Source organism: Plutella xylostella, chromosome 9 (assembly GCF_932276165.1).
Source record: "Plutella xylostella chromosome 9, ilPluXylo3.1, whole genome shotgun sequence".
NCBI classification, from domain to species: Eukaryota; Metazoa; Arthropoda; class Insecta; order Lepidoptera; family Plutellidae; genus Plutella; species Plutella xylostella.
Window position 1 is genome coordinate 1,529,673 of NC_063989.1, and position 25,766 is coordinate 1,555,438.

The 25,766-nt window shown below is 38.0% G+C and overlaps 1 protein-coding gene across 6 annotated transcripts in view; it reads right to left on the minus strand.

Annotated features, from left to right (window-relative positions):
- Window positions 1-16,271, minus strand: part of LOC105381380 (SAM and SH3 domain-containing protein 1) — a 97,763-nt gene extending 81,492 nt beyond the window's left edge. For all 6 annotated transcript variants that reach the window (XM_048623272.1, XM_038105737.2, XM_038105909.2 and 3 more), the window contains exon 1: window positions 15,734-16,271. In XM_048623272.1, the coding sequence (XP_048479229.1) occupies window positions 15,734-16,189 (456 nt within the window). In that variant the 5' untranslated portion in view covers window positions 16,190-16,271. The remainder of the gene's footprint in view (window positions 1-15,733) is intronic.
- Between the last annotated feature and the right edge of the window lie 9,495 nt (window positions 16,272-25,766).

Consider the following 25,766-nt stretch of genomic DNA (forward strand, 5'->3'; position numbering starts at 1 on the left):
ATCAGCTGTTAACCCGCCTCCTCGGCCGCCTCCAGGCACGAAAACAAGTGCGGTTTTTCCCTCTAGAGAAATACCAGCCCACATCATGCAGGAACCGCCGCCATATGCTACTGTTTCAGCGAAACAACATTGGGCAAATCGTTCCCCCGGACGCCGGTAGACCCGGCCTCTCCTGTCACTGCCATGCAGACACACTCTGCACTCATCAGTAAACAGGACCGACCGCCATTGCGCAATGCTCCAATCGAGATGCTCTCGAGCAAACTGAAGACGCGCTTGTCGGTGGCCTGCAGTCAATTTGGGGCCTGATGCAGGTCTTTTTGGTGTCAAGTTGGCTTCCTTCAAGCGTCTTCTCACTGTCCACTCGCTGACAGCCACTTGTCGTACACGTCTCAGTTCTTGCTGCACATCAACGCCCGTAAGGTGTCGATTGCGCAGCGAGGTTGAGACAATGAAGCGGTCGTCTCTCTCTGAAGTGCAGCGGTGGCGGCCCGTTCTTGGTCTTCGATTGAAGGCACCAGTCTCTTGGAACCGTCTGTATACTCGGGATACAGCAGACTGGCTCAAGTGGAGCTGGGCAGCGACTGCTCGCTGACTTAACCCTTGTTGCAGCAAGGCAACAACTTGAGCAGCTTCTTCTGGTGTGGTATCCATGGGTTTGCGAAAACAAGGAATACAATGCAACGAGATGTGTACCGGTCAACTTGCAACAAGCGACTGATAAGGTACACCGGATGTGGAAAGGTTTTATAGCGGGATCAGGTAGCGCAAGGCGTGGATTCCTAATGAGGTAATTAACACTGACGGGCAATTAAAATGCGTCATTAAATCTGCGCTTAGTTTTTTTTTATGGTATTGATCTTAATTGAAAGCCTAATTCTTCAGCTTTCGAATGACATATCACTTTTATATTTACCATTTATCGTTTTAGGAAAATCAATGTATATGTGCGCCGTGAAGGCTTGAGTCGATTTGGTTGCTCGCGAGTGTAGTAAACAATTCACAGGCTTTAAATGCTTCCGAAAAGTTTATACTCTACTTATATGTATGTATGTATATTTAGGGGTACAGCTTTTCTGTGGAAACATAATTATGCACTCAGAAATTCACTTTATTACCTATCTCTTCAAAAATCCCCAGGTAATAAACTTCCCAGGTAAAAAAGTTCTGAGGGTTAACATAAAACTACCAATCATGGCGCATGAGCGCATACATTTTGAAGTACTGAACCGATTTTAATAATAGGTAAGAATACCTACTTTCTATCATGTAAAACCCACATTTAAAAAATAAACTATTACCTACCCCCCAAAAAACTACAGAACATTCTGAGATCAACATTGAACATATATGTACGTCATTCAAAAAGATTGAAAGCTCTTTATGACTCTCATCAATTACACCATTTAGCAAAGCCTTCTCTTTGTACTGATTGATTTTTATGTTTTTGATTTGAATTTTAGTTCCTAGTGCAAATATTTTTTTTATTATACAAAAAGGCATTACTTACACATTTAAATTCATCGATCGACTCGGCTATCCAGTGAGCCCACTGGTTAGTTTCACCCTCCTCGCCAGTCGCCACCCAAGTGCTTAGTTTACCTGCGCCCCCGACTCTAGTCTAGTTATTCGGCTTACGAGATTAGGGAATAGAGCAACTTGTTCGGTTTATTGTCGCACTTTCTCCAATAAAGGTACTTAGTTAGACATGGGGGTATTAACCGGTATATAGGTTCGACACATTGATGACACTTAAAATAATTTTTTTTGCGCAAGTACCTTATCAAGAGTAATCAAGACCAAACTGAAAAATCAATTTGATTTGACAAAGCTCTAATCTGACAACTACTTTATAACAACTAAGGTATACCACTCTAAGACAGTACATAAAGAATTATTAGCAAAGATAAAAAAACATAAATTAAAATTTCAAATAAACATTAAAAGTTCTTGAAATAAACTTCAGTGTAATTTACAATTTACCGTGTAGCGTCAAGTGTCCGAGGTTGTGGGTATTTTTAATTATGTCATTAAAAGTCGCACCTTGTGCTCGTGCGTGCTCAACGGTTCACCCTGTATGTGTTTAAAACTAGAAGGAGCGAAAGCATGATTAATTACTGTGAATTATCGTTCGGTGCCTAATTGTTATGTTGATTTATTCTAAACTGTGAAACTATCAAAAAGGGGGGTGTTATTAGTTTGACGAGTGTATCAAACAGGAGAAACGGTAGACATGAAAGAACAGTCCTGTCTATCGATTTGCAAACAGAGGATTTGATGAAACAAAAGCTTCGCGGAAGTCAAGCGTTCCGAAATATTAATAAATGAGTAATTATAATTAAATACTGAATATATAATATACCTACGTTCCTAGAATGCTTCATACTTTTCACTTCATGAGTCAGCTATCAGTTTAAAACATATTTTATCGGTTAGATAAAACCGTGATTTATTGGTGTGTGCCATTTATTAAATATTTATCGTGCTTTACTGAAATCACTGTTTTTAATCCTCTTACTGTGTCGTTGATATTGACAAAATTTACGTTGCAGATTATATTTATCACTTATTATAATATTATCATCATTATGCAGGATATTATTATCTTTTTTGCTCTCCCAGCAAATACTCCAACAATAGAATCAGGTATTTTGCTAGAAAGTCACTCAACCGCATCACAGCAACGGTCGCTGTCTAGTTTGAAATATTACATTCAGTTTTAGTGCCGCCATCTTGAGGTTTACCAAGTAAAACTATAAAACTCGAGAACGAACAGTCTTTAGTCTGAAGCCGTATTGTAACAAGCACCTGGACGGTATAATCCAGCGCCAGCAATGAGTTTAGTCCAATTTAGTGCACCTACGCGAACACGCTTTAAGTTTAAAAAAATAATTAGCGAAACGTGGTTCCTCGTCATGTGTTGTTGTCTGCATACCAGGTGCGTCCACTACACCTGCCGTCCAACTTTTATTTTTATATTGCGAAACTTAATATTGCAATGTTAATTTATTTTTGCATTTTTTATTTAATAAAGGAACTTGAGGAGGCATGGGACTGCGGTCGCGCGACAGATGAGCCACTTAGTGCACGCTCTATTGAATTTCTGCAAGCTCGAGAGGCCCGGATAGACAGGTCAAAGGATTCATAAAAGAAAAACACTCTTTGTTTGCGCTTTAAGATTGTTTAAAAAAGCAAATAGGTTCGTCATGCTCCGGGAAACGATCTTAACCAACCGCAATTTTCTGTGTCTAACAAAGGCGCAATTTTCTTATGGCAATTGAGGGAGATTTTTTGCAGCGATGATAAAAAAACGGATCCACTGTTGTCCTTGTCAGATTTTGCAGTTCACGCTTATTAGATAGAGACATCGCGGCGTCAAACGCTTTCACTGCGAGCTTGCTGTAGTAGCAAATCCGAGTAACAACTTAGCAGAGAGGAAAAAAGGGGAAAAACTTTCATTTTTACACGCCTAACGGATTCAATATCGACGTGCCTCGAATGAGCCTGAGGGTGGAAAATCGTTAATCATCCTTTTGTTGAATTTTTGTTAGGCCTAACTCGTTCTTCGGTTGTTTGGTTGGTATTTTTCCTGAAGTGGCGCCTGTTTGCTTTTGACGGATTGTTTTCACACAGAAGCGGGGAAATAGTTTTTCACCTACTTTACATAATGCTCGCTGATTATTGTTGCATGTTGCTGGGGCCTCATTAGTCAGATTCGGTCGAAGATTGCACAGTCACGGGTGATATGCTAGTGAGAACTGGCTTGTTAATATTTTTAGTGCATTTCACATTGTTATCATAGTTTTACTTAACTAGTAGGTACGAATTTAAAACTTTGATTTATGAAAAATATCAATCAATAATATTATTATATTAGATAGTAGGTAGTAGAGATTTTAGAATACTATGAAGCTACTAAACACATTTCTTATGTTATTGTCGAAGACCTTAACCAAAAGTGAAGTTTAATCATATTTTAAGTTATAGCTATATTGACAAGGGTTATCAAGTTTCCCCTTTAGTTTACCCACCGTATTGTTAGTCCGAAATCAGTGCTGAATAAATAGTACACCGACGCGACTGATAAAAGGGGTATTAGGGTTTGTCTTCATCGGACTACACGTGTAAGACCTATAAAATTTAAATTACATAAATATATCCACACTACACTTGATTATTCTAAGTCAGACTGCCATTACAGTGAATCTCTTTTAAGGCTGTTATTACTGAAATACATTTAAATGACAAATTAAAAAATATGTTCGGGAGTTTTTTTGTTAAGGCTCAATCGCAGTTATCCGGATGGTTCAACTCCATAGTTCATGAACAAGCAAGAAGCAACTGTGTCAATACAGTTGAGATTATTCGAATACTCAATGAGAAATGTATTCCTTATCACCGAGTTAGCCGGGCCACTGTTGGGAATTTTGACACCTAATGTATCCGGTGGATATTCAGTAGGTATCTAAATAGCAAGACCATTTTTAAGGCGAAGCAAAACTTTAGGTAACAGTTAACTTTAAAATATCATTAAGTAATATATTGTTTAAATAAGTACCTACAGGCTTATAATAATATAATAATAATAAATAAACCTTTATTTCAGGCATCAGTGGCCCATATTATAAACTAAACACAATTAACTTATAATATACTTACAAAGTTAAAAGTTAAAAAAAAAAAAAAAAAAAAAAACACGCACTCACGCCTTGTACTAATGTACTAAAGTTAAAAGTTAGTATATAAAATTATCTTTACTTGGACAAAGGTTAAATATTTGAAAGAGCTTAAATCTGAAAAAGGCTCGTTGCCTAATTATCTGATTAACAAAAACGTAAAACAAAAGGTAGAGAAACCCAATAGCCAGGCTACAAAAGGAAGCTGAATAATATAAGTTGGACAGCTCTAATGAGGCAAAAAACTTCTAGAACCGTCCAGACAAAAAGGACAATATAAAAGGAAAAATGTAGAGCTATTCTCAAAACTACTAATAAGTGCTAATGATAGTGTTGGAAGCTGAAGAAAATGGTTCTGTTTATAGAAAAACTAAAACCTAACTGGCTTAGTCAAAAAATAAAAAAATTAGGACTGCTAAACCATAAAATTAAAATAGTGTTTTAAATGGTTGTCGGACAGACAAGTAACCTAGACTAAAACCGATTAAGTACTAACTCACAGGTGTAATGTAACTGATATGGCGGAGGGTCAATGAACTTCTTAACGTCACTTCAAAGCAAAGCCGCCGACCGAACAGAGTTTCCAGCCTTTACAATCGAAACCAGAAAAGTTACATAGATTAAAATGATTAACATATTTTAATAAAAATGAACCGGAAAGATCAATAGCTTTTGCTGTGGTTTTGACGAACCTAATTATACATGCAATTTTAAGCTGAATGTGTTGTTTTTTTATCGCGTGGGAGAATTTAATAGCTATTTTTGCATTAGTTTTATGTTTTTAAATACTTTTTGATTGCTACAATGGATTTCATTTGCATATCTGTGAGACCGTGGAGAATATACACTGTAAATGGTTTTATTTTTCTTGTTTTTTCTTTAGCCTAAATCGTTGTTGTTTCAGCCAAAATACTCTCATATTCACAAATTACCGTGTAAAAAAGTTCAACCGTAAATAAAGTGTACGGAAACAGCCTCTATATTACAAAAGTCTCACTATATTTCATACCTTAAACGTCTTTACTATAACTTTATATTGGAAAAACGGGTGCATGGCAATTATAAGTGGTGGTTATAGCGGTACGTTTAGAGTAAATTTTTGTTAGATATTTAACTTAGGTTATAAGAGTGATACTTCCAAACAATTTGTAAAAAAATGCCTAATAAATGGGGATACTATACAGCCAGTTATGATAAAACATAAGAAATAAAAAGTTTTCTCTAAAAATAAAATATTTTGCGCTACCAAACGTATTATGCATGCAATACCCTGTAAAACACCTATTTAACCTATCTTATTTACTAATTCTACAACGAGTACAAATAAAGTACCTAGTAATAATACTTATTAATAACAATATGTACTGACTTTTATACTGTACTCGTTATTTATTATTTATTTTTTATTTCGTTTATTTTCCAAAAACATTTTATAATAGGTACATAAGAGTTTACAACAAAAATGTTATTCTATGCTTTAATGTATTGTATGTAACAAAAATAATTTTCTCAATAAAACACAAATCAAAAATATACATTACAAAAGACACAAACGAGTAAAAGAGTCGAATCACCGATTGAATTAAATCGAAAGAGGTTAACGCATATCGTATTTCAATAAGGTTAAGCACACTAAACAAATTGGATATGGGTTTAACAAAGGAGGCAACATTCTAAAAGGCAAAAAGGCCGGTCATATCGGGAAGGTGTTCCATAAATTAAGTGAATCGTGGTCACCTACAGGGTCCCCGCTGTGAACCACGCCAAGGCGCCAGACTTGACGGATATAAACATTATAAAAAAGAAAATAACCTCTTCCCAACCCACGCTATTAAAACCAAACAGTTTATTATACGACTCATAGGTGTAACTTGAGCAACGCAACATTTTAACTAGAAATTCGATTAGTACGTCGAAGAGAAAACGCTACAAGATTCTGTTACAGACACATTATACGACGACCACCCCGTTTTAAAAGCTGATAAGTGAGAAATTTCATATGTTGTTTTGAAATGTTCTGCAGTCGTATTGGATAGTAATTCTGTTGGGCTTAGAATGAGTATTCGTTTATTAATAGATTGGCTATTTGCGGCCGGTAACTTTAGCTGTGGTGGTGCTATTTGCATAGGATTAAATGGATGAATATTATTCAATAGACACCTAATAATAATATAAGCGATTAATAAATAACTGAAAATGCTATCCGATGAATCAAATCAAATCACAACAAACTGTGAGTCTACAATGTATATAATAGGTATATAAAACAAAATAAAAACGGATAAAAACTAAATTACGCATTAGGATTAGAAAGACCCTATAATTATTTGAGGAAAGCCATCATTATTTGGCAATTTTACCTTAAGGTGACCCGCCACTGATAGCCGAAATGAGGAACCGATCCTAAGTTAATACGAAAATAATAAGGTCAGATTATTGCCTTCGCATCAGCGGCAGAAGCCTTTCCGTAATCGAAAACGCTTATGATAAAAATATAGGCATTAAATGAGAGCCCCTTTCACGCGACGATATAAAAGTTAGTAATAAAACTAACCGAAGGTAAGAAAAATTGAAACTACCAATAAAAATATGTTTTTGTGCAGAACAGTTTACAACGTAGGATGGATAAAATATAGGATGTAAAATTTGATTATAAGTTCGAGTATTAATTTCCCGTGTATTAGAACAATGTTATCTATTGGGTTCTACATATTGTGCGTATCTTTCACATGCGTATTTCCAACACCATGTTTTTTACTTCGTTTTACTATATATTTTATAATGCGATTTAGTAATTTCTGAGAATTTTATATCCGTTGCGCATGCTTAAATTTTTATAGTTAAAGTTTTCTATATATAATATATTTTACCTGTCTATTGCATACCAGCTACGTATATTATAAGTAAAATCACCAAATAACTCAAAGTTCCATCGTCCTACTTTCATAAACCTAATATTTTCCCACATCATACCATCTAAATATGCCACCATCTAAATCTTCCCATATCAAATTCCCATACTCATGCCGTTAACTAAAAGCTAAGTAATTAACACTACTTAATAACTGGCGGCAAACATGTACTTAGTAAGTATATAGTAGGTACCGTATTATTGACTAATGCAACCCATGTTTGACCAACAACCCAATCTACCGGCTGTGGCTATGAGTAGGTACCACTTACAAGACTTTGCTTTCGTATGCTTAAAGATTATGAAATAAAATTATGCTTGTTTTACTTTTGTAAAGATTGAATTTAGCACAGTCAACGTTTTATTTTTGATAGCTTTGGATTTGGTGGCAAAGGTTTCTAAGTTTTGTTACAATTATATATTTATTTATTAAACCTAATAATCACTCTTTCGTATTCATCATCATCATCAGCAGCCAATAATCATCCACTGCTGGACATAGGCCTCTCCCAAGCAGTGCCACAACACTCGGTCCTCGGCCTTCCTCATCCAACCACTACCCGCCACCCGCAATTCGTATTATTTATGCATATTTATTATGCATGATGATTGCGTGAATTCATAGTTAAAGTCCAACATACCTTAACTGTATGAAGTATGAACCTACGTTAGCAAAATCCTAAAAAACGCTAGGGAGAAAACACGTTCACATAAATATCCATTAAATAAACAGATAAACGATAAAACATTCAAACAAAGTTAATGCCAAGCGTGACCGAACGAAAAAGTTGTATTTTTTTAAGCAGACGGACGGAGTTCCAACGGAAGTGTGAAGCGGCGTGTAAATGAAAAATTTCCGCAACGTTTATTTCGCTTTTGTTGCTAATTTCTGCTGTTATTGCGCGTTATTTGATGCATTGTTCGGAAACAAAATGATTCTGTAAGGCCACGCACTTTTCATGCACATTAATACTGGGTCTAATCTTATCTTCTCTTTCTATCATTTTCACAGTATTGTTGCAGGAAAATGAATTTTTCAGTTTGAGACTTGTGTTTCTCTTAGATTGTGTCTCAGCAAGGATGTACCAGTAATACTTCAAATATTTTCATTTTAAATAGCACTTTAAGATAAAAATGTTAGAAGAGTTCTTAAAGATTCCCATGATCAGTCAATTTACACTCAAAACACATAGAACGTCTATTCAAATACGATTTATGAGACAACTGCCTCCTAAGAAGCTAAACAAAGAAACCTATAAGTTTATTTCAAGCATCTTTTCAAAGAAGGCTCTTGTATATTTGATTGAGAGTTACTACCACAAATAAATCTTCCGGTGGCATGAGGGACAATTTCTGGGTAATCGTGAATGTAAATAAACTCTCTCTCTCTCTCTCTCAGCCTTCCGTAGTCCACTGTTGGACATAGGCCTCTCCTAACGATCGCCACCCCAAACGGTCACCCGCCATCTGCATCCAGCGGCTTCCCGCTACCTTCCGCAGATCATCAGACCAACGGGTTGGGGGGCGACCGACACGCCGTTTGCCGACACGGGGTCTCCACTCCAGAACCTTTCTACTCCAGCGGTCGTCGGCTCTGCGGGCAACGTGGCCAGCCCATTGCCATTTCAGCGTGCTAATCCTTTTGGCTATGTCGGTAACTTTAGTTCTCCTGCGGATTTCTTCATTACGAATCCTATCTCGCAGGGACACGCCTAACATAGCCCTTTCCATAGCACGCTGAGCAACTCTGAGCTTGTGGATAAGCCCTTTGGTGAAGCACCACGTCTCGGCTCCGTAAGTCATCACTGGCAACACGCACTGATTGAAAACTTTTGTTTTCAGACACTGAGGTATGTTTTCAGTGAAGATGTGTCGTAATTTCCCGAACGCTGCCCATCCGAGTTGGATTCTACGAGCTACCTCTTTATCGAAGTTGGATTTACCTAATCGGATCACTTGTCCTAGGTAGGGATACTGATCAACAACTTCGATGGTGACACCTCCTACAGTTACGGGCGATGATGAAACATGTTCGTTCGACATGACCTTTGTCTTGTCCATGTTCATTTTCAGCCCAACTGTGTGTAAATAAACATTACCTTCTAAATCTTCTAATGTAAATACAACGTAAACATTCAATAAGTGTATTTTGAATGGGCATGATAGAAGTAACTGCTACTGCGCCTACGCTGTTTACTTGCAGCAATAACAATAAATTCATACGTATTTACTCTCCTGTTATATCCGAGATGTATTTGTTTGTATCTATTCATTAGACTTACAGAAGGCGGAAATATAATAATTGCACTTTGAATTGTAATACCAACACCAAATAAAGGGTTAAGCTCACGTGAATTTGCTCTGCTCTGAGATAAAGCAATTGAGTCTCCTTGACCTGAGGATCGTGTCACTCAAGGCACACTTAACCCTCCAATAACTTAAAAGCAAATGCCGAAGTTTGCCGTCGTCGGCATCCGAGAGGGAAGCTGTGTACTCAGACAAACATCAAACACGGGGCAGAGCAAACCCAACGTCTTCGCCGCCGCACCTGACTAAGTTCCACGGACGAGCATGACACTAGACGACTCCTTGTTAGTTCGAGGACAGCTAACCTCTTCACTTCTATAACCCCCTGGTACAATCCGCTCGACAATCCGTGTGACAGTGTAATCAGTTTGCTAAACGACTTCGATATCCGTTAAACGGAAGTTAGACATGGTTTTTAATTCGGTTGATACGAATGAAATGTTATTGCTACTCGTAAAACGTTAAATTGTCGCGACTGTAAAATGTTATGTGACTTTACATTGAATTTGAATAGGCGATTTACTGTCTAATAAATACGACTGAAATTTATCGGAACATAACTTCTTCTTCCAGCTCTAGTCTTAGCGTTGACTAACACTAGAGCTGGATTAGATTAGAGTTTGTCACTGGGGTGAAAGAATTTGCCCTTCTCGTTAGAGAATTATTTTATGTCTCTTGGATTAGCCAGTCAGATAACTTACCTTTTATAAGCACCGATTTTCAGTTATAATGCTGCTAACTAAGTAATGAAATGAAATGAAATGAAATGAAATGAAATGAAATGAAATGAAAACATTTATTTGCCTATTTGGTTTAGAAATGGGTTCCTGGCTCCCAAACTAGGATACCCTGTGCTATGGGTAGCCAGGCATCCTTCGTATACTCAGATGACGACAACAAGTAGTTAGGAACTATTTAAAATTTATAATTTACGTACAAAATAAGTAAATATTTTAGAAAAAAAAAAAAATTGTAGGTAGTTAGCAAGTAATCGAATACTTATATATAGTTAGTAGTATAGTTAACTAGTAGGTTTTACAAATTATATTTATAGTGAGTTACTTATGATTAAGTTTAAATTAAACAACAAAAAATTTAGGGTAGGTAGTGAAATACTTGAATATTACGATCGATATGATAAGTGTTCAAGCAGCTAATATAATGAATAAGGAACATTTTATGTGTTCCGTATCCTCATTACAATAAAGACCATTATTGAAGCAAACATCGTATGACTGTGGGTTAGGGTCGTGAAGTATATTTGTTACAAGTGATCATGTCCAAGCTGTGAGAGTGTGCGTGATGGGTAAATGTATACAGTATATGTGGTGATTGCAGATTAATTTATGCTGTGATAGTTAGGTATATTATGTTGTGATAGGAAAGCAGTGTATTTCAGTAAGTGTTATGTATTTGGAGTTTAGATAGGTATTGATTGGTGTTTAGTGTTTGAGTTGTACTTTTTGTTTTTTTTATTTGTTTGAAATTTAGGTAAGTTGTTAAATTTGGTATTTAATTATATATATTTTTATTTGGAATTTAGGTAAGCAGGTTTTAGTATTTTAGTTATAATTTTTATTTTATTTTTTTAATTTTGGTAAGTAAGTATTTGATAGTATTGTTTTAATTTTAAGTTTTATTTATTTAGTATTCCTTATAGAATGTCTTCGGTGTCATCGTAGTTCATTTGCAGTAGCCATTCAGTTAAGATTTTTTTACATTTATAGGAATTTAAGTTGACAAAGTTAAGTATTTTGTTAATTTTAGTATACAAGATGGGCCCTTTGAAATTGTAAAAATGACTTGCAAACTTTGTCTTAATTACAGGTACGTGCCAGCGGTCATACCTCGTGGGCCGAATAGGAACTATGCGGGTTACTACTGAGTTTTTATGGAATCTTAAGATAGTTTTTAGTATGTAAATTTGCCTAATTGTGAGTACCTTACTTTCTTGATAAAGTTCATTTGTAGAGAAACGATAGGGCTTGGAGTGAAGAACTTTTAGCGCTGCTCTCTGTGCGCATTCGAGTTTGATTAGTGTCGTTTTGTGAGTTCCCCCCCACACCACAATGCAGTAGCTGATTATTGACTGACACAGAGCGTAGTATACCGATTTCAAAACAGTTTTATTAGCTTTAGTAATACTTACTAAGTACTTGATACGTTACTCGTAAAGCCTTTTTTCATACACCACCACATGAAAAATATAAGGCGAACGTTCGTTGGTTTCAATGATAGGTAAGTACCTACATAAAAATATTTCGTAAATTTTACTCATAAGCTGTAAGCCTACCTAAGTAACCAATATTATAGCCTCAAAACAGCTGTACAACCAACCTTTATACAACAAAAAGTGTGTGTTCTAAAAATTATAAAGCTAATAACCAGGCTCCCATAAAGCGTAAAGCTGCCGACGAATAACAAGAAGCCTGGTGGGCCCGGCGTGACTCCGCACACATTTGTTCAACGCAATATAACAAAGCAACAGAACAGGTAGAAAAACCCCAGCCAACCTAAAATATTACAGTCCCAGTTTCTAAATAAACAACAGACACGTATGCTCGTGCACGCGTGTGAGCACAATTTTAATTAAGGCAAATATTAGTCCAATACAATTTTGTAACACACGCTTTATTGAATACAAATTACTTGGAGAAATAGAACGTATGATGAATGTTTGGATAGTTAATGAACATTCCTCCCTAACAGCTAAAAACACTACCGGTAGGTACCATTTAGATAACGCTCAACTCAATAGTTCAAACCTTTTGGTTTACATCAATTAACCTCAGACTTCCATTTACATTTTTATAAACTCATTATTGGATGAAGGCATTCGAGCATTCAATCTTATCTTTTTTTTATAAAAAAAAGCTTGAACGTGTTTATCGAACCATTTTAGCGTATTGAATAAAAGTAGGTTTTTATTTTTTGTTTTCGATCAAAGCAAAGCGGGTTCTAATGGTGGAATTAACATTTTTTAAGTTCATTAAAATAAAATGCTTGCTAAGTCATCTTGGATTTTTTAATGTTTTTTGTGTAGTCTCCTCAATTTGCTCCTGCTACAGTGAATCTATTTTCAATCATTGATATTGTTGCAAAACTCTTTCATACACAACGAATTCATTAGCTCAGTTAAATACTATAAATACCATAAATTGTATCATAAACGTAAGCCACAATGTTGAGAGGCGGCGATGCATAATCCCATACATCCGATCACCCCAACGCCAACCCTCAATAATAAATTAGCAGCATATAAAATCAGTCACAAATATACAAGAGATTTGTCACGTAGAGGGTGCAAGTTTGTCGCAAAACTATTGAAACCCAACATCTGGTAGCACGTTCCCTTTGTCTTTCAAATGACCAAACCCATTTAGAACGTCACCGTACAATTCAGCTTTCATGTAATTAGGGCAAAAACGGGCAAAATTTTAAATGAGTTCAATCCCAACGCACATACGTTTCATCACGTTTGATTTGTAGCAGGCGGATGTAGCATACACAATGGGTGCCAACAAAACATAAATATTGGCCTATTAGTCGGAACTGCGATATTGATACGCCCGGCGGAATGTGTCGATTCTTTTGTGCTCAGTTCCGGTGGTAATCGGTTTACAAATGGCGTCCAAAAAAATCTAAGCTCAACGGGATTGTTTGTCCTGCGAACGGATGAAAAGGATGCTCCCAGGTAGGGGTGGGTGGATCCACATAAAGGGAACATAGTGATAGTGAGCTCAAAGAATGAATTTAACAGTGCACTAACATACCGGTAATGTGATGAAATTGATACGTAATGGTCACATTAATGGTTCGCCATGATAAATAGATGTGGAAAATAAATGGATGTCTGTGGATTTGGCTAAATAAATAATGATAGTGGTATTTTCAAACTGCAGTGGGACAGCGGTTTGCCTTTAAAGTATTTGATTAAATATATTCAAAAAGTAAGTCAACACTATTAGGGTCTATTATCATAAGCATAGCAGTAATCAGTAGAGGGTCTAGAGCTAACTAATTTTAAGTATAAGTAAACATTTTTTGCGTCTCTAAGCGCAAAGTTTACCTTGTAAATATTAACTCAACGCCTTACATTACACTCTGCCGACTCTTAGAAGCTCTCGAAACTTTTTTATCTTGAAGCTTCGTAGTAGCATTTCTTAGGTATTTTATTCAACATGGGTTGCTTCATTGTGGATTCCTGGCTTGGCCCGAACAGGTTTCGACTCGGGGACCGGGTGGAGAAAAAAAAATCATCACAGGTAATTACGCGGTCGGCTCACTGGCGCAGTAACTTATAAAGATACAATAATGGTCTCAGTAATTGAAAAAAATAAAATACTGAAAATACTTTATATCGTTCTCCGAAATAAACGATTAAAGTTTAACCATCTTTTCTTTTACGAGCGCCAAGAATTAAAAGTTAAAGAAGTTTCTGGCTCCAGTAATAAGGTTTTACAAAGTAACAATGTCCGTGGTTGTAGGTGTACCAAGCATTACTATAGTCGCTACCGCTAGTTAGCAAAATTATAAGAACTGTGCAGTGTGCACTGCAAAACTGCGTTGGAAACAAAGAAGTTGTAGGAACAGTAGACACAACAGAAAATGAACTCGGAAAGTGACAATAATTTCTTGGAAATATTTTGCGCTTCCTGTTCGCGGCTGGTGGTCCTAATTTTCACGTTCATTACGGGAAAAAGTCTTCAATTTGTATAAAAAATACACGTTACTGTACAAAAACATAAACATTCCTTATTTGAGGAAAGTATTAACTTTTATCCGAGTAAGTAGACGATAACAGAAAGACGTGGTAAGATAAGCTGTCTGACTCAGAATTTCATAATTCGTGGAGCTCCTTTTGTTCAAAATAAAATACGAATACGACACGATGGAAGGCGTTTCTTGGCGGTAATATTCCGCCCTGTTAATTACAACCCAGTCGAATAATTAATAACAGCTCAATTAAAATATCAACGCGAGATATGCTTCCGCCCACGTGGTGAGGACAGATCGACATGAACACTTTTGGTTATAGATCCTGGGATTAGTTCAAGAGTTTGAGGGTTTAATTGTTATGGGCGTATTTGATGGCGATGGCATGTCGAGGATCGTACAAGTATGTTCGAGGCGTGAAGGGAGCCACAATTTGTGACCAAATTAATTTAAATTGCTCTCATATATTGTTCTTGTTTTATTTCTTGTTGGGAACCATAGCCGCCTATGAGATTTAAGTGAGTATTAGATTGTTCATTTGGTATTGTGTTTGCTTATCTGAGAATTTTTTGTTTCCAGGTAGGTAAATGTCGGAAAATTTAAACTACCTATTAGAAATTCATTAAACAAATTACCTAAGTAAATTACTTTTCTTAAGTAATAAAACGCCAACGACGTTCTATAGGAATTAGATCTACGATTCATGTTACTAATTAACACCTAAAGGAGTCTGAATCGTGTTATCCGATTTATCGCGAAACCCAATTTAAGGCTGGGAGGCACGCGATTACAATTTCCTCACGATAGGACGCGGACGCGAACTTCTCATCTCGGGGGAAATCACGCACGCAACAAACTTTATGAGAACACGTCTCGAGAAGATCTGCCGGAGGCGTCCGACGACGGCCAACACACAGGCTGATATTCAAAAGAAAAACACAAGGCGCGGGCAGTGCCTCCTCGCGGTCGCCCGCTATACTCAGAAATACAACTCCCATAACTTTGATCACATCACACTGACACTCTCATTCGATTTCATTCATCAAATTCTTAACGGCACTTTCACCATTCACAGGTTGAACCGCGGGAAGCACTGCCTGAGCACGATAAACAAAACACTGACCGTTGTTGAATATGGCTGGAGGCTGAGACGGATGCCGTCCTGCGCCAGGCGCTCCCGCAGCAGTCGCTTGAGCTGCATCCGAGGTATTTTAACCAGTTCCGCTTTGCCTTCCTCATACTCGTCGCTGTATTTAGCCGGTTCCACAATAGCCTGAGCCGAAGCCTGCTCCTTGCGAGATTCCTCCTCGCAGCGGCACGAGTCGCGGACGGCGGCGGCCTCCTCCAAGGTGAAGTAGACGGCTGCAGCGCCTTCTTCTCTCAAACTTCTGACCGAGTGTAGAAGACGTTGCCGGTGAGCCGGGTTGAGGACGCCGATCGCGTCCAGGTCCGGCTCTCCGACCTGCTTGCATATTTCGAGGTCGTCATAGCCGTTGTCGATGAAACTCTCCGCGTACTGGCCCAAGTGGAGCGACCGCAACCACTCGATGACGATGTTGCCGGTCGTGGACGAGGCCATGTCGCGTCAGGGCGCGCCGAGCATCACAGAGGGTGTTCGCGGCGCGGCGGTCGGCGAGAGACTGACGGCCACGCGTCCCCTCTCCGCCCCCCCCCGCCCCGCGGCCGCGGTCGCCGCCCCTAGTCCACGGAGCTTTTTGACATTTTGTAGCGAATAGGTAGGTGTAGGTGAGCGGACTGCATCACGTAATGTTACGAATAGTTACGATTGTTATCTATAGTATTTATAGTCATGTGATGTGTATAGGTATACTTACCTAACACTTATTTATTGATAAGTAACTAGCTGTTCCCGCGAGCTTCGCTTCGCCTTAAAAAGTTTTCCCGTGGGAATTCCGGGATAAAAAGTAGCCTATGTTCTTTCCCAGGGTCTAGACCATATGTAACATACCAAATTTCATTCAAATCCGTTCAGTAGTTTTGGCGTGAAAGAGTAACAGACAGACAGACAGACAGACAGACACAGTTACTTTCGCATTTATAATATTAATATATATATATTATTAGGATTAGGATGAGGATATTAGGATAGTTAGGATTATTAAGAGATAGGTGGAACTAAGACAGTAGTGCATCCTTTGTGTACAGTACATAGTGCTTATAAGCACGACAGCGGCGGTAAATTCAGCAACAATATCATTTTTATTAAAGTAGTATATTTATTTTAAAACCTAATATACTTATTATATAAGTATATTAGGTTTACTTATTATATAAGTATATTAAAGTTTGTTTACTTCGGTAACTAGTTTTACCATGTAAGTGCCTACTTACCACTTTATTTGCCTTTGTTACCATTATACTTAAATGAATATTTGTAATTTTATAGTCGAGCTCATGTTACTTCTCCTGTAAGGCCTTTTTGATTAAAAACATTAAACAGTCCCATTTATTGGGATAGGTCGTTACGGTTTTTAGTTTATTATGTTCCAACATGGTAGCAGAATAGCCTCTAAATTTTTATAACATCAAATAACTATATGACTTTTATTTTAATAGCTCTATCACATAAAATTTAAAAGTTATACCTTTTTATAGCTTTATTTTAGCGATTATTTTATTTGCCTGTTACAGCTCCAAAAATTTTATTTACACTGACCCATGCTGTGAAACACAAAAAAAAACCAATAAAATTCAGTTTGATCCATGCAAAAAGTTATATTTAATAAAAACGGGACGTGTTTATAAGTTTCACTTTTCTGTGTAATATTATGAACCTGAGTTTGATATCAGAATTCAAAACAGTTGACAATCATGTTAAAATAACGCTGTAAGTACTTAAAGTAATGAAAGTAATGATTTTAAATTAAAAGGAGAATGGTCGGTAATAGCTCCTTAATTAAAGACTCAATGATAGTCGATGTAACAATTAACAAAGGAAGGCGATAACCGTTAACAGCGGAAAGTAAGTCAAATTAGATACCTGTTAATTCGATAACGGTTTGACTAAATTAAAATTGCACAGTTTAGGATAAATTTACATTAATTTAAGTATTAAGTACATTTTATTCCCAGCAGCATATCCCAGCCGGGAATGAAACCTGAGACCCCAGCAAAGCAACGATGGTCACTAACCACTGCGCTATACAATCTTTAGTCAAAGTCAACCCTACATTGGAATACCAACCTACTATAAAGTGACTACCCACTGGTCCCACACTACAACCCCACTCTATTTTAAATCTTGTTAAGGCTCTCACATCTCGTTAAAGATCAAACTGTCCTTTACATTATTAGAACGACGCCACAAATCTCTGAAACTATTCCAGAATTGGGGTATGGTCCGCTTTAAGTCCAATTTCCATAGCCAGTCGCCGTGAAAAACTTAATGGGGCAAAAGATTACGCTGCCAGGGGGTCTACCGTGCACGTTTCAGTGAAGTCTTGTCTTGTCTCTCCCGGTCTCTCACTAAACGTGGCCTTGAGAGTGAAAGCGACAAAAACTTTTATCACAGCTTGTTGAGCTAGGCTGTGCTAGGGCCTTTGGACGCGCGCGGTTTGAACTTACGCTTAACTCACCATGCTTTAGTCCCTCGTATATAGGCTCAGCTACAGTATTATAAACCTTATTTCATTTGAATTAGAGCGTCGGCAGTGTTGTAAATATCAAGAGAACTTTAAAAGAAACAAACAGTTGGAATATAGGTACGGTGGTATATGTAATTTTTCTAGTCCCCCCGTTTTTGATTTACAATAACACAACCGTACAATAATGACCCGTTTTCATACTGTTTCTGAATTTTATGCTGAAAAGTCCAAGCATTTTATGACGTTTTTTTTAAACCTGATGCTTTTAATTTTATTATAATTTTCCATTTAATCATTAAGTATTAACTTTTGTATTCTGTATCACGTTTAAATTTTATTTCGAATGAATCTTTATCAGCTATGCATTACACAAAATCTCTCTGATTATTTTCATGAATACATTTACTGTATAAGTTGCAAATAATACTACAGTTAAACCCATCCAAATACAGCATAATTTCTGCAACATTATATTCCCTAGACAACTTCATTACTCGGGCCGTCAAAAGCTCCAATAAAGCTATTTATTATCCGACTGATTTCCTTAAAACCCTATTTTTCATATCCTTCAGCGATGGCCCTTACGATGTAGATAAATGGTGCAGACCTACCGACTTGACACTCTAGCCGAGTTAGAGCGAATAATGACCCCGAATGGGCCTTTCAGCTATTCGTGTGTTTTGTGTGTCCATTTGGGTCAATTGGAGCTGTGTAAGTTGTTCAATACAAAGACGCACGTGCCTCGTTTAGAACGGGAAAGGACTACGTAGGATTTATGTGAGAGAGAAAGGGATAACAGTTGTTGAAAACACGGAGTGGCGCCATCTAGTGGCAGGAGATGGGTGTAGTTTTGTGTATCCCGTGTGTGAGCATTAGTGATGTAACGAATATTCGCATTCGCATTCGCATTCGCGAATATTCGCATTTTTTTGGATATTCGCATTCGCATTCGCAAAATTTTGTGCGAATGTTTGCGAATATCAGTACTTATTAAAAAACTATTTGAAAATAATGGTAGATAGGTTAACAAAATCTAAATCCATTCGTCTATAACCTTCTATTCTATTCTATTCTATTCTCTGTGGGGGTGTTAGTACCTGCACCTGGCTCTCTCGAATGGAACCTTTGTGCATATCCCCAAGGTCTAAACTGCCTTCCTAAGCTTGGACCATTTCCCCACCACGCTGGTCCACTGCGGGTTGGTGGCTTCACATACCTAGATGTGCTAGATCTAGATATGCAGGTTTCCTCACGATGTTTTCCTTCACCGTAAGAGCGATGGTATACATTGTACTTAAGTTAAAAGAACTCATTGGTACATGTCAGCGCCGGGATCGAACCCGCATCTCTGGCGTGAGAAGCGGGCGCTTACCCAACTGAGCTACCACCGCTCGTCTATAACCTTTTTATTACAAGTTACCCTGTTAATCACATTTCCAGTCTTACTTTATCATTTGGTATTATTTATTTACTTTGGGAAATCAAACTTTACATATTATGTAGTCTGAGCCTATCTGAAACCTAGTTAAACATTGTGAGATATGGCGTTTCGACTTTCTCCGTGTTCGGCATCATAAGGGTCACAGTGACAGTTAAATAAAGTCCATTTTTCTCTCCACCTTTAATTTGCAAGGTGCGGGTGCCTATATAAATAGAGTGAGTCGCCCGCGCGCCTCAGTTGGTTTTTGATTTTTGAAGTGAACACTTCGGCAAAATGGCTCAATGTAGCCACGGTTCTCGTTGGCTTCGCTCCGACGGGGAAAAATATAATATTAAATTTGCGGAGTCCTCGCTGCCAGGAGCTGTAGCGTGATGCGGACCAGGCGGCGCGGGGCGCGGCCGCCGCGACACGTGGCGTCGGGGAGCGGGACCTGCCGGCTGCTGCGCACGCAGCCATTGCTGAGGATTTCGCAACGAAGGTTTGAGTTGATAAGCCGTGAGTAAAATGCTATTATTTACTGCTTTTAAAAGCTCAGCCACTGGTCATAATGCTCCGGCGCTTGTGGTTTTTATCCCACGCAGTAGGGTCCGATTCAATAGTCGTGGTGATGATTGATCACATATTCCGGTCCTACTAGTGGCGCTTGAGCTAAGATACTTACATTAATGACCGCTTTAAGTAAAGCATATGTTAATTTTATACAGGAAAAAATAATAAAAATATATTTTTATACCCTCAATTTCTAATATTTTTAGAAAACAGTTGATAAAAACTTTGCTATTACAATAATGCACTTGATTATAGCTTATGTAAGGCTTTACAAACAGGAGCTTTCCAGGACCGTCATAGGATTTTTTACAGGAAGCACGTGGCTCCGAGTTTCAGTATGTTGGGACATTGTGGCATGTGCGGCGAGTAATGTGATCCGCCGGTACCTACCCGCTGAGGGTAGGCAGGCCGATTCGGTGAAATTGAAGTTTCGTGTAACCTGCACCCGGCCCTGTGCTCCTGCGCTGGCCGCCGTCTCGTGGCACCTGCATCGCAGCGTACACCCGGCCCTGCGCTCCTGCCCTGGCCACCGGTTCGTGCCACCTGCATCGCAGCATATACCCGGCCCTGTGCTCCTGCGCTGGCCGCCGTCTCGTGCCACCTGCATCACAGCGTACACCCGGTCCTGGCTCTGGCCACCGTTTTGTGCCACCTGCATCGTAGCGTACACCCGGTCCTGGCCCTGGCCACCGGTTTGTGCTACCTGCATCGCTGCATAGACCCAGCCATGCACTCCTGCCCTGGCGGCTGTGTTGTCCCACCTGCATCGCTGCGCACACCTGGCACTCCTGTTCTGGTTGCCAGATCCAAACGCCCCCTGTCTGGGAAGAGATTTTATGCTCAGCGGAACCGCCTGCACTATTGCTAGCACGGTCATCATCATCATCAGCCATCATTATGAGTGACTTATTTAGAAGGTATCGAGTAACGTGCGCTATTCATCAGTGATTTTGGCATATGCAGACGAACGTTTACTGCCAAGTTTGGTCATGTTAGCCATACAAGGGCACACCAACGAAGCCTGAGTAACCACCTGCAGTCGCCGTAGCCGCATCGGCATGGAGGACGACAAATCGGGTAACGTGCACCGCTTCTAAAAGTGTTATAGCACTTCAATTTGATGCCTCCGCTGAGGTAGGGTATTCTATTAAAGCAGCTTTCTTCTGAACTGCCCAAAGTGACCTGTAGACTGCTCCTGGGGATAGTTGTGCAATCAATTTTTTATTTCGATGTCTCTGCTGAAGAAACTGTCTAATGCAGCTTTTGTTCTAAACTGCCTAAAGATCATTGGACTGCTCATGGGAATGGTGACGCACGGTAAGTACAGGAGCGTTACTCTATACTGATGAGAAACGAACGAACGAGAGCTGTCGTGCAATCGGCACGTTTAATACATACAAACAGATAGCTCGCGCTGCAGTGCACTGAAAGTTCGTTTTTCGTCATATAAAGTGACCCCCCAGACACTATCTTTAAGTGTCATGACACATCGGCAGATTCCAGCTTTGAGTCTTTTCTTTTCTCGGCTGTGAGCAAAGTGAATCCCACCGGCGAGTGTTCAACCTAAAAGCACTGAGCTAATTCCTGATTTCGTGAAAGTCGCTGTTGCTATACCATACCGCTTCACAAGTTACCGAATTTATTATGATCCTACTGTCGGGTGATCATGATCGGAGTGTCATCGCGGTTTCTGAGTGGCACCATATTAGCTGTCTTCCTTATGTCCCAGTGGATTGTGAGTGTGTATCCGAACTCTTTGTTGAAAAATGCGTGAACCTCCTACGCAGCAGCTGTCTACTAGTTGTGTATCGAATAAATCGAGTAACGGTGCTCTTGCACGAGACGACTACCTTTTGGTAAAATTATAACTTCCACTATTCTGGGAACATGCATATACCTACTGTGTACCTACTGTATCACATCACGTGTAGCCGCAGCCCTACTCAATGTACGGGGCTAGATAATAAACAATGGCAGTCGTCATTAAATTTCTATGAATTTCGAAGGTCATCATTTGGAGCACAATCCAAAGGGTGAGAGTACCTATTCATGCCTAAACTCTCTAATGAAAATCTATTTTTAATTCGATTCTGGCGCAAACGTTTCATAACTATTTTTCAACACTGTATCTGCTGAAACTACTTAGACTGACTGGTTAAGATGCAGACGTGCCGTTTTCACAGTTCCATTTTGAGTAATCCTCAACTGTTTTATGGATCTTTCAGTTAGTTACGTAACTAGTTACCAAGTAAAAAATTACTTGTGTCATGCTCGTACTCGCATCTCATTTAGGAGCTCTCTGGCCTCTAGCTGAAGGCTAGAACTGGTATATATATCTACTAAGCTAGTACAGAGTTATAACCGGGCAGCGGTGACGGTGACGTGGTAGCTGCTTGATTTATTAGAGTTTGCTGAAAACTTTCTAAATAAGTAGGTAATAATTATTAGTCATAATATTAACTCTTCGCAGTTCTTTCAGAATGCAATACCAGGTCGCTGAAGTAGGTAACCTTCCTTAGCTGGACAATAACAACAAGCCTTTTTGTTTTAAAGAATGTCAGTTATTCGCCGTTCCACTGTCATATCGATGTCCAAGGACTTTTTCTTGGGTATAGCTAACTACCTAAGTTTACCTATAGATAGCCGCAAGCTATCTGCTGTTAGCGAACTGTCAATTAATAGTCTGATTGATAAGTCAGGCTCGAGGTGGCTCGTCCAACTGTCCATGTTCCCGCCACCATGATTGTTGCTTCCACAGATTAGAGAGTCTATGTTGGCTGTCGTTGCATCAGGTCTGATCAGGTACAACTAACATCTTTACGTACCATCTTTATTTAATCGAGCTATTTTATTTTGTTTTATCTAGGTTGACTTAATGGTTTCAAAATCGAACCTACAACAATGTAAGTAGGTACCTACCTACGTACCTTTGAAGTTGCAACAAGGCGAAGCCTTAAGGTTTTGGCCGAGACCTGCCCTTAGTGTTGACGAACATACCTAAAGGTGACCTTGTTTATGATTTTCATATGAAGTACTGAACATTTTACTTATCCTGGTGGCATGACTGATCATTTACTTACCCAGTTAAGACATGTTAGCCAGGTTTCATTGATCAACTATTATAATTGTTATTGTTGTGTTAATCAATCTTTATTAATTGATGTCATGTACCAAGGAATGCTGCCAGAGCTCATAATATTCACACATGATGATACAAAATGATAGTAGCCCACAAAATCGGTGCAAAGGCTTATAAAATAACTTTCCTTCCTAGTAGGACTGCACAGGAACTCGTTAACCGCCGAGTTAGTTAGAATACAAAATTAGACTGTGTGTTACTTGTCAATCTAGAATATGAATATACATAGTGACCTGCATCATGTTTTGAAAAACTGAATACTTAGTTATCCGCCAGTGTCACAGCCTTCATCTAATCTTTTCCAGTAGCTGATGAGGCTGAGATATTTATTAAAATTATCATCCCTTCAAGCACCACTCCTCGTTCCAAGGACTAGATGCCGCGCCAGGTGTTGCAGGCCGTGTCGTCGTACAGGGCTAACTGAGCAGGTCCTCGAGGCTCCAGAGTCGGCTGCTGCATTTCTGAGGTCAGTGCAGAATTACATACCCTAGTCAGCATGTGCTGACCTGAGCCCCAGCGGCCTGGATCGATATTCTACATTTTACAGCTTTTAAATATTGTTGCAAAGTATTTCACTGGTTCCATCCATTCGGCTAGTGTATGTTAAAAATATTGCCTTGACAATAACAAGATTTTGATCAATAATTACTTATAAGTATTGCTTTCGAAGAGGCACTGTGTGTATCCATATGTATAAATACCTACCTATATGTATAGGTACATACCTTCCATAACTTTCTGACAAGTCAGGAATAATAAGGAAGTACTTAAGTCTTATGTATACTTATACCTTTCTTTTTAGTATATCTATTACCTAGAAATCTATGCATTATAAATTTATAGATTCAAATATTTATCTACTGATATACTCATCAGTAGCTTATGGGTCACAGTTGGTTTTATCTCCACCATGCGATAATAAACACATCTCACAATGTTTAACTAGGTTTCAGATAGGCTCAGACTACATAATAGACGCATTTTTCCTGAAATAAAAATGACATATTATGTATCTAGCCTATCTGAAACCTAGTCATTTCTGCATGGTGATATTACAACTATACAATAAGCTATGCCAGAATGAGAACGTACCGGACATCTATCACGTCTCGCTATTAATTTTCAAAAGAAAAATTCTAGAAATTTTAAATTCATAAAGTAATTTCATTTATTTGTATTTGTCATTGTATAAATAATTAATTAATATATACCTATACTTTATTTAGTTCAATTAATTTGTGATTATTTCGTATTTTTTAATATTTTTTTTTAATTATTCTTTTTGGTATATTGTGTACTAAATTAATCAGGCTGTATACACATAAGTTTGGTGCTAATACTAGAACTAAGCTGTAACCCTGTCATTATTGTATTGCCTTGTATATAGCACTGTTTTGTGTATCAATAAATAAATAAATAAATAAATAAACTGAGGCGCGCGGGCGACTCACTCTATTTATATAGGCACCCGCACCTTGCAAATTAAAGGTGGAGAGAAAAATGGACTTTATTTAACTGTCACTGTGACCCTTATGATGCCGAACACGGAGAAAGTCGAAACGCCATATCTCACAATGTTTAACTAGGTTTCAGATAGGCTAGATACATAATATGTCATTTTTATTTCAGGAAAAATGCGTCTATTATAGTTAATAGTTTCATAAGACCTAAACATAATTAAAAAGCGTATTTTGACAGTATACAGGGTTATTTGCAAGTAGACCTGATCCTTTCAGGAGGTGATAGAGGAGGCCTTTTTCAGTCGATTGAACCCTATATTGCATTATCCAAAACTTAACCATTTCCAAAATAGTTAATATTTAAGTTTTTTTATTTTTTTGTCAAATTGTTATGCTTGGCACCGAAAATAAAAAAAAACTAGCCATATTTCAATATTTTTTAAGTTGTTTTGCATAAAAAAGTGTAAAATAATCAAATGTGCATTAATTGACTTAAATTAGACATAATATAAGTCAATTAATCAAAAGAGTTAAACATTTTTTTTAAATATTCACAACGTAAATTTTTTTTAAGTAATTTAAAAAGAATATCATACGACAATTTTTTACGCACTTCAGCTTTAAAACATTATCAGCTTATAAGCTTCCAAATAAGATATTTCAATATCAAATCGATTTAGGTATCACCAACATATGGCCAAAACAACCAGCACAGGCGGACAAAATTCAATAGGAAAACTAACAATATTAGCCCAATTTAAAGGTAAAAAGTGTGATTGTTTTCAGTCCTGTTGACTTTAGTATGGAAACCTCTAGTTTTCTTCGATTTCTCTGGTTGTTTTGGCCATATCTTAGTGATACCTAAATCGTTTTGATATTGAAATATCTTATTTGAAAGCTTATAAGTTGACAATGTTTTTAAGCTGAAGTGCACAAAAAATTGTCATATGACATTCTTTTTT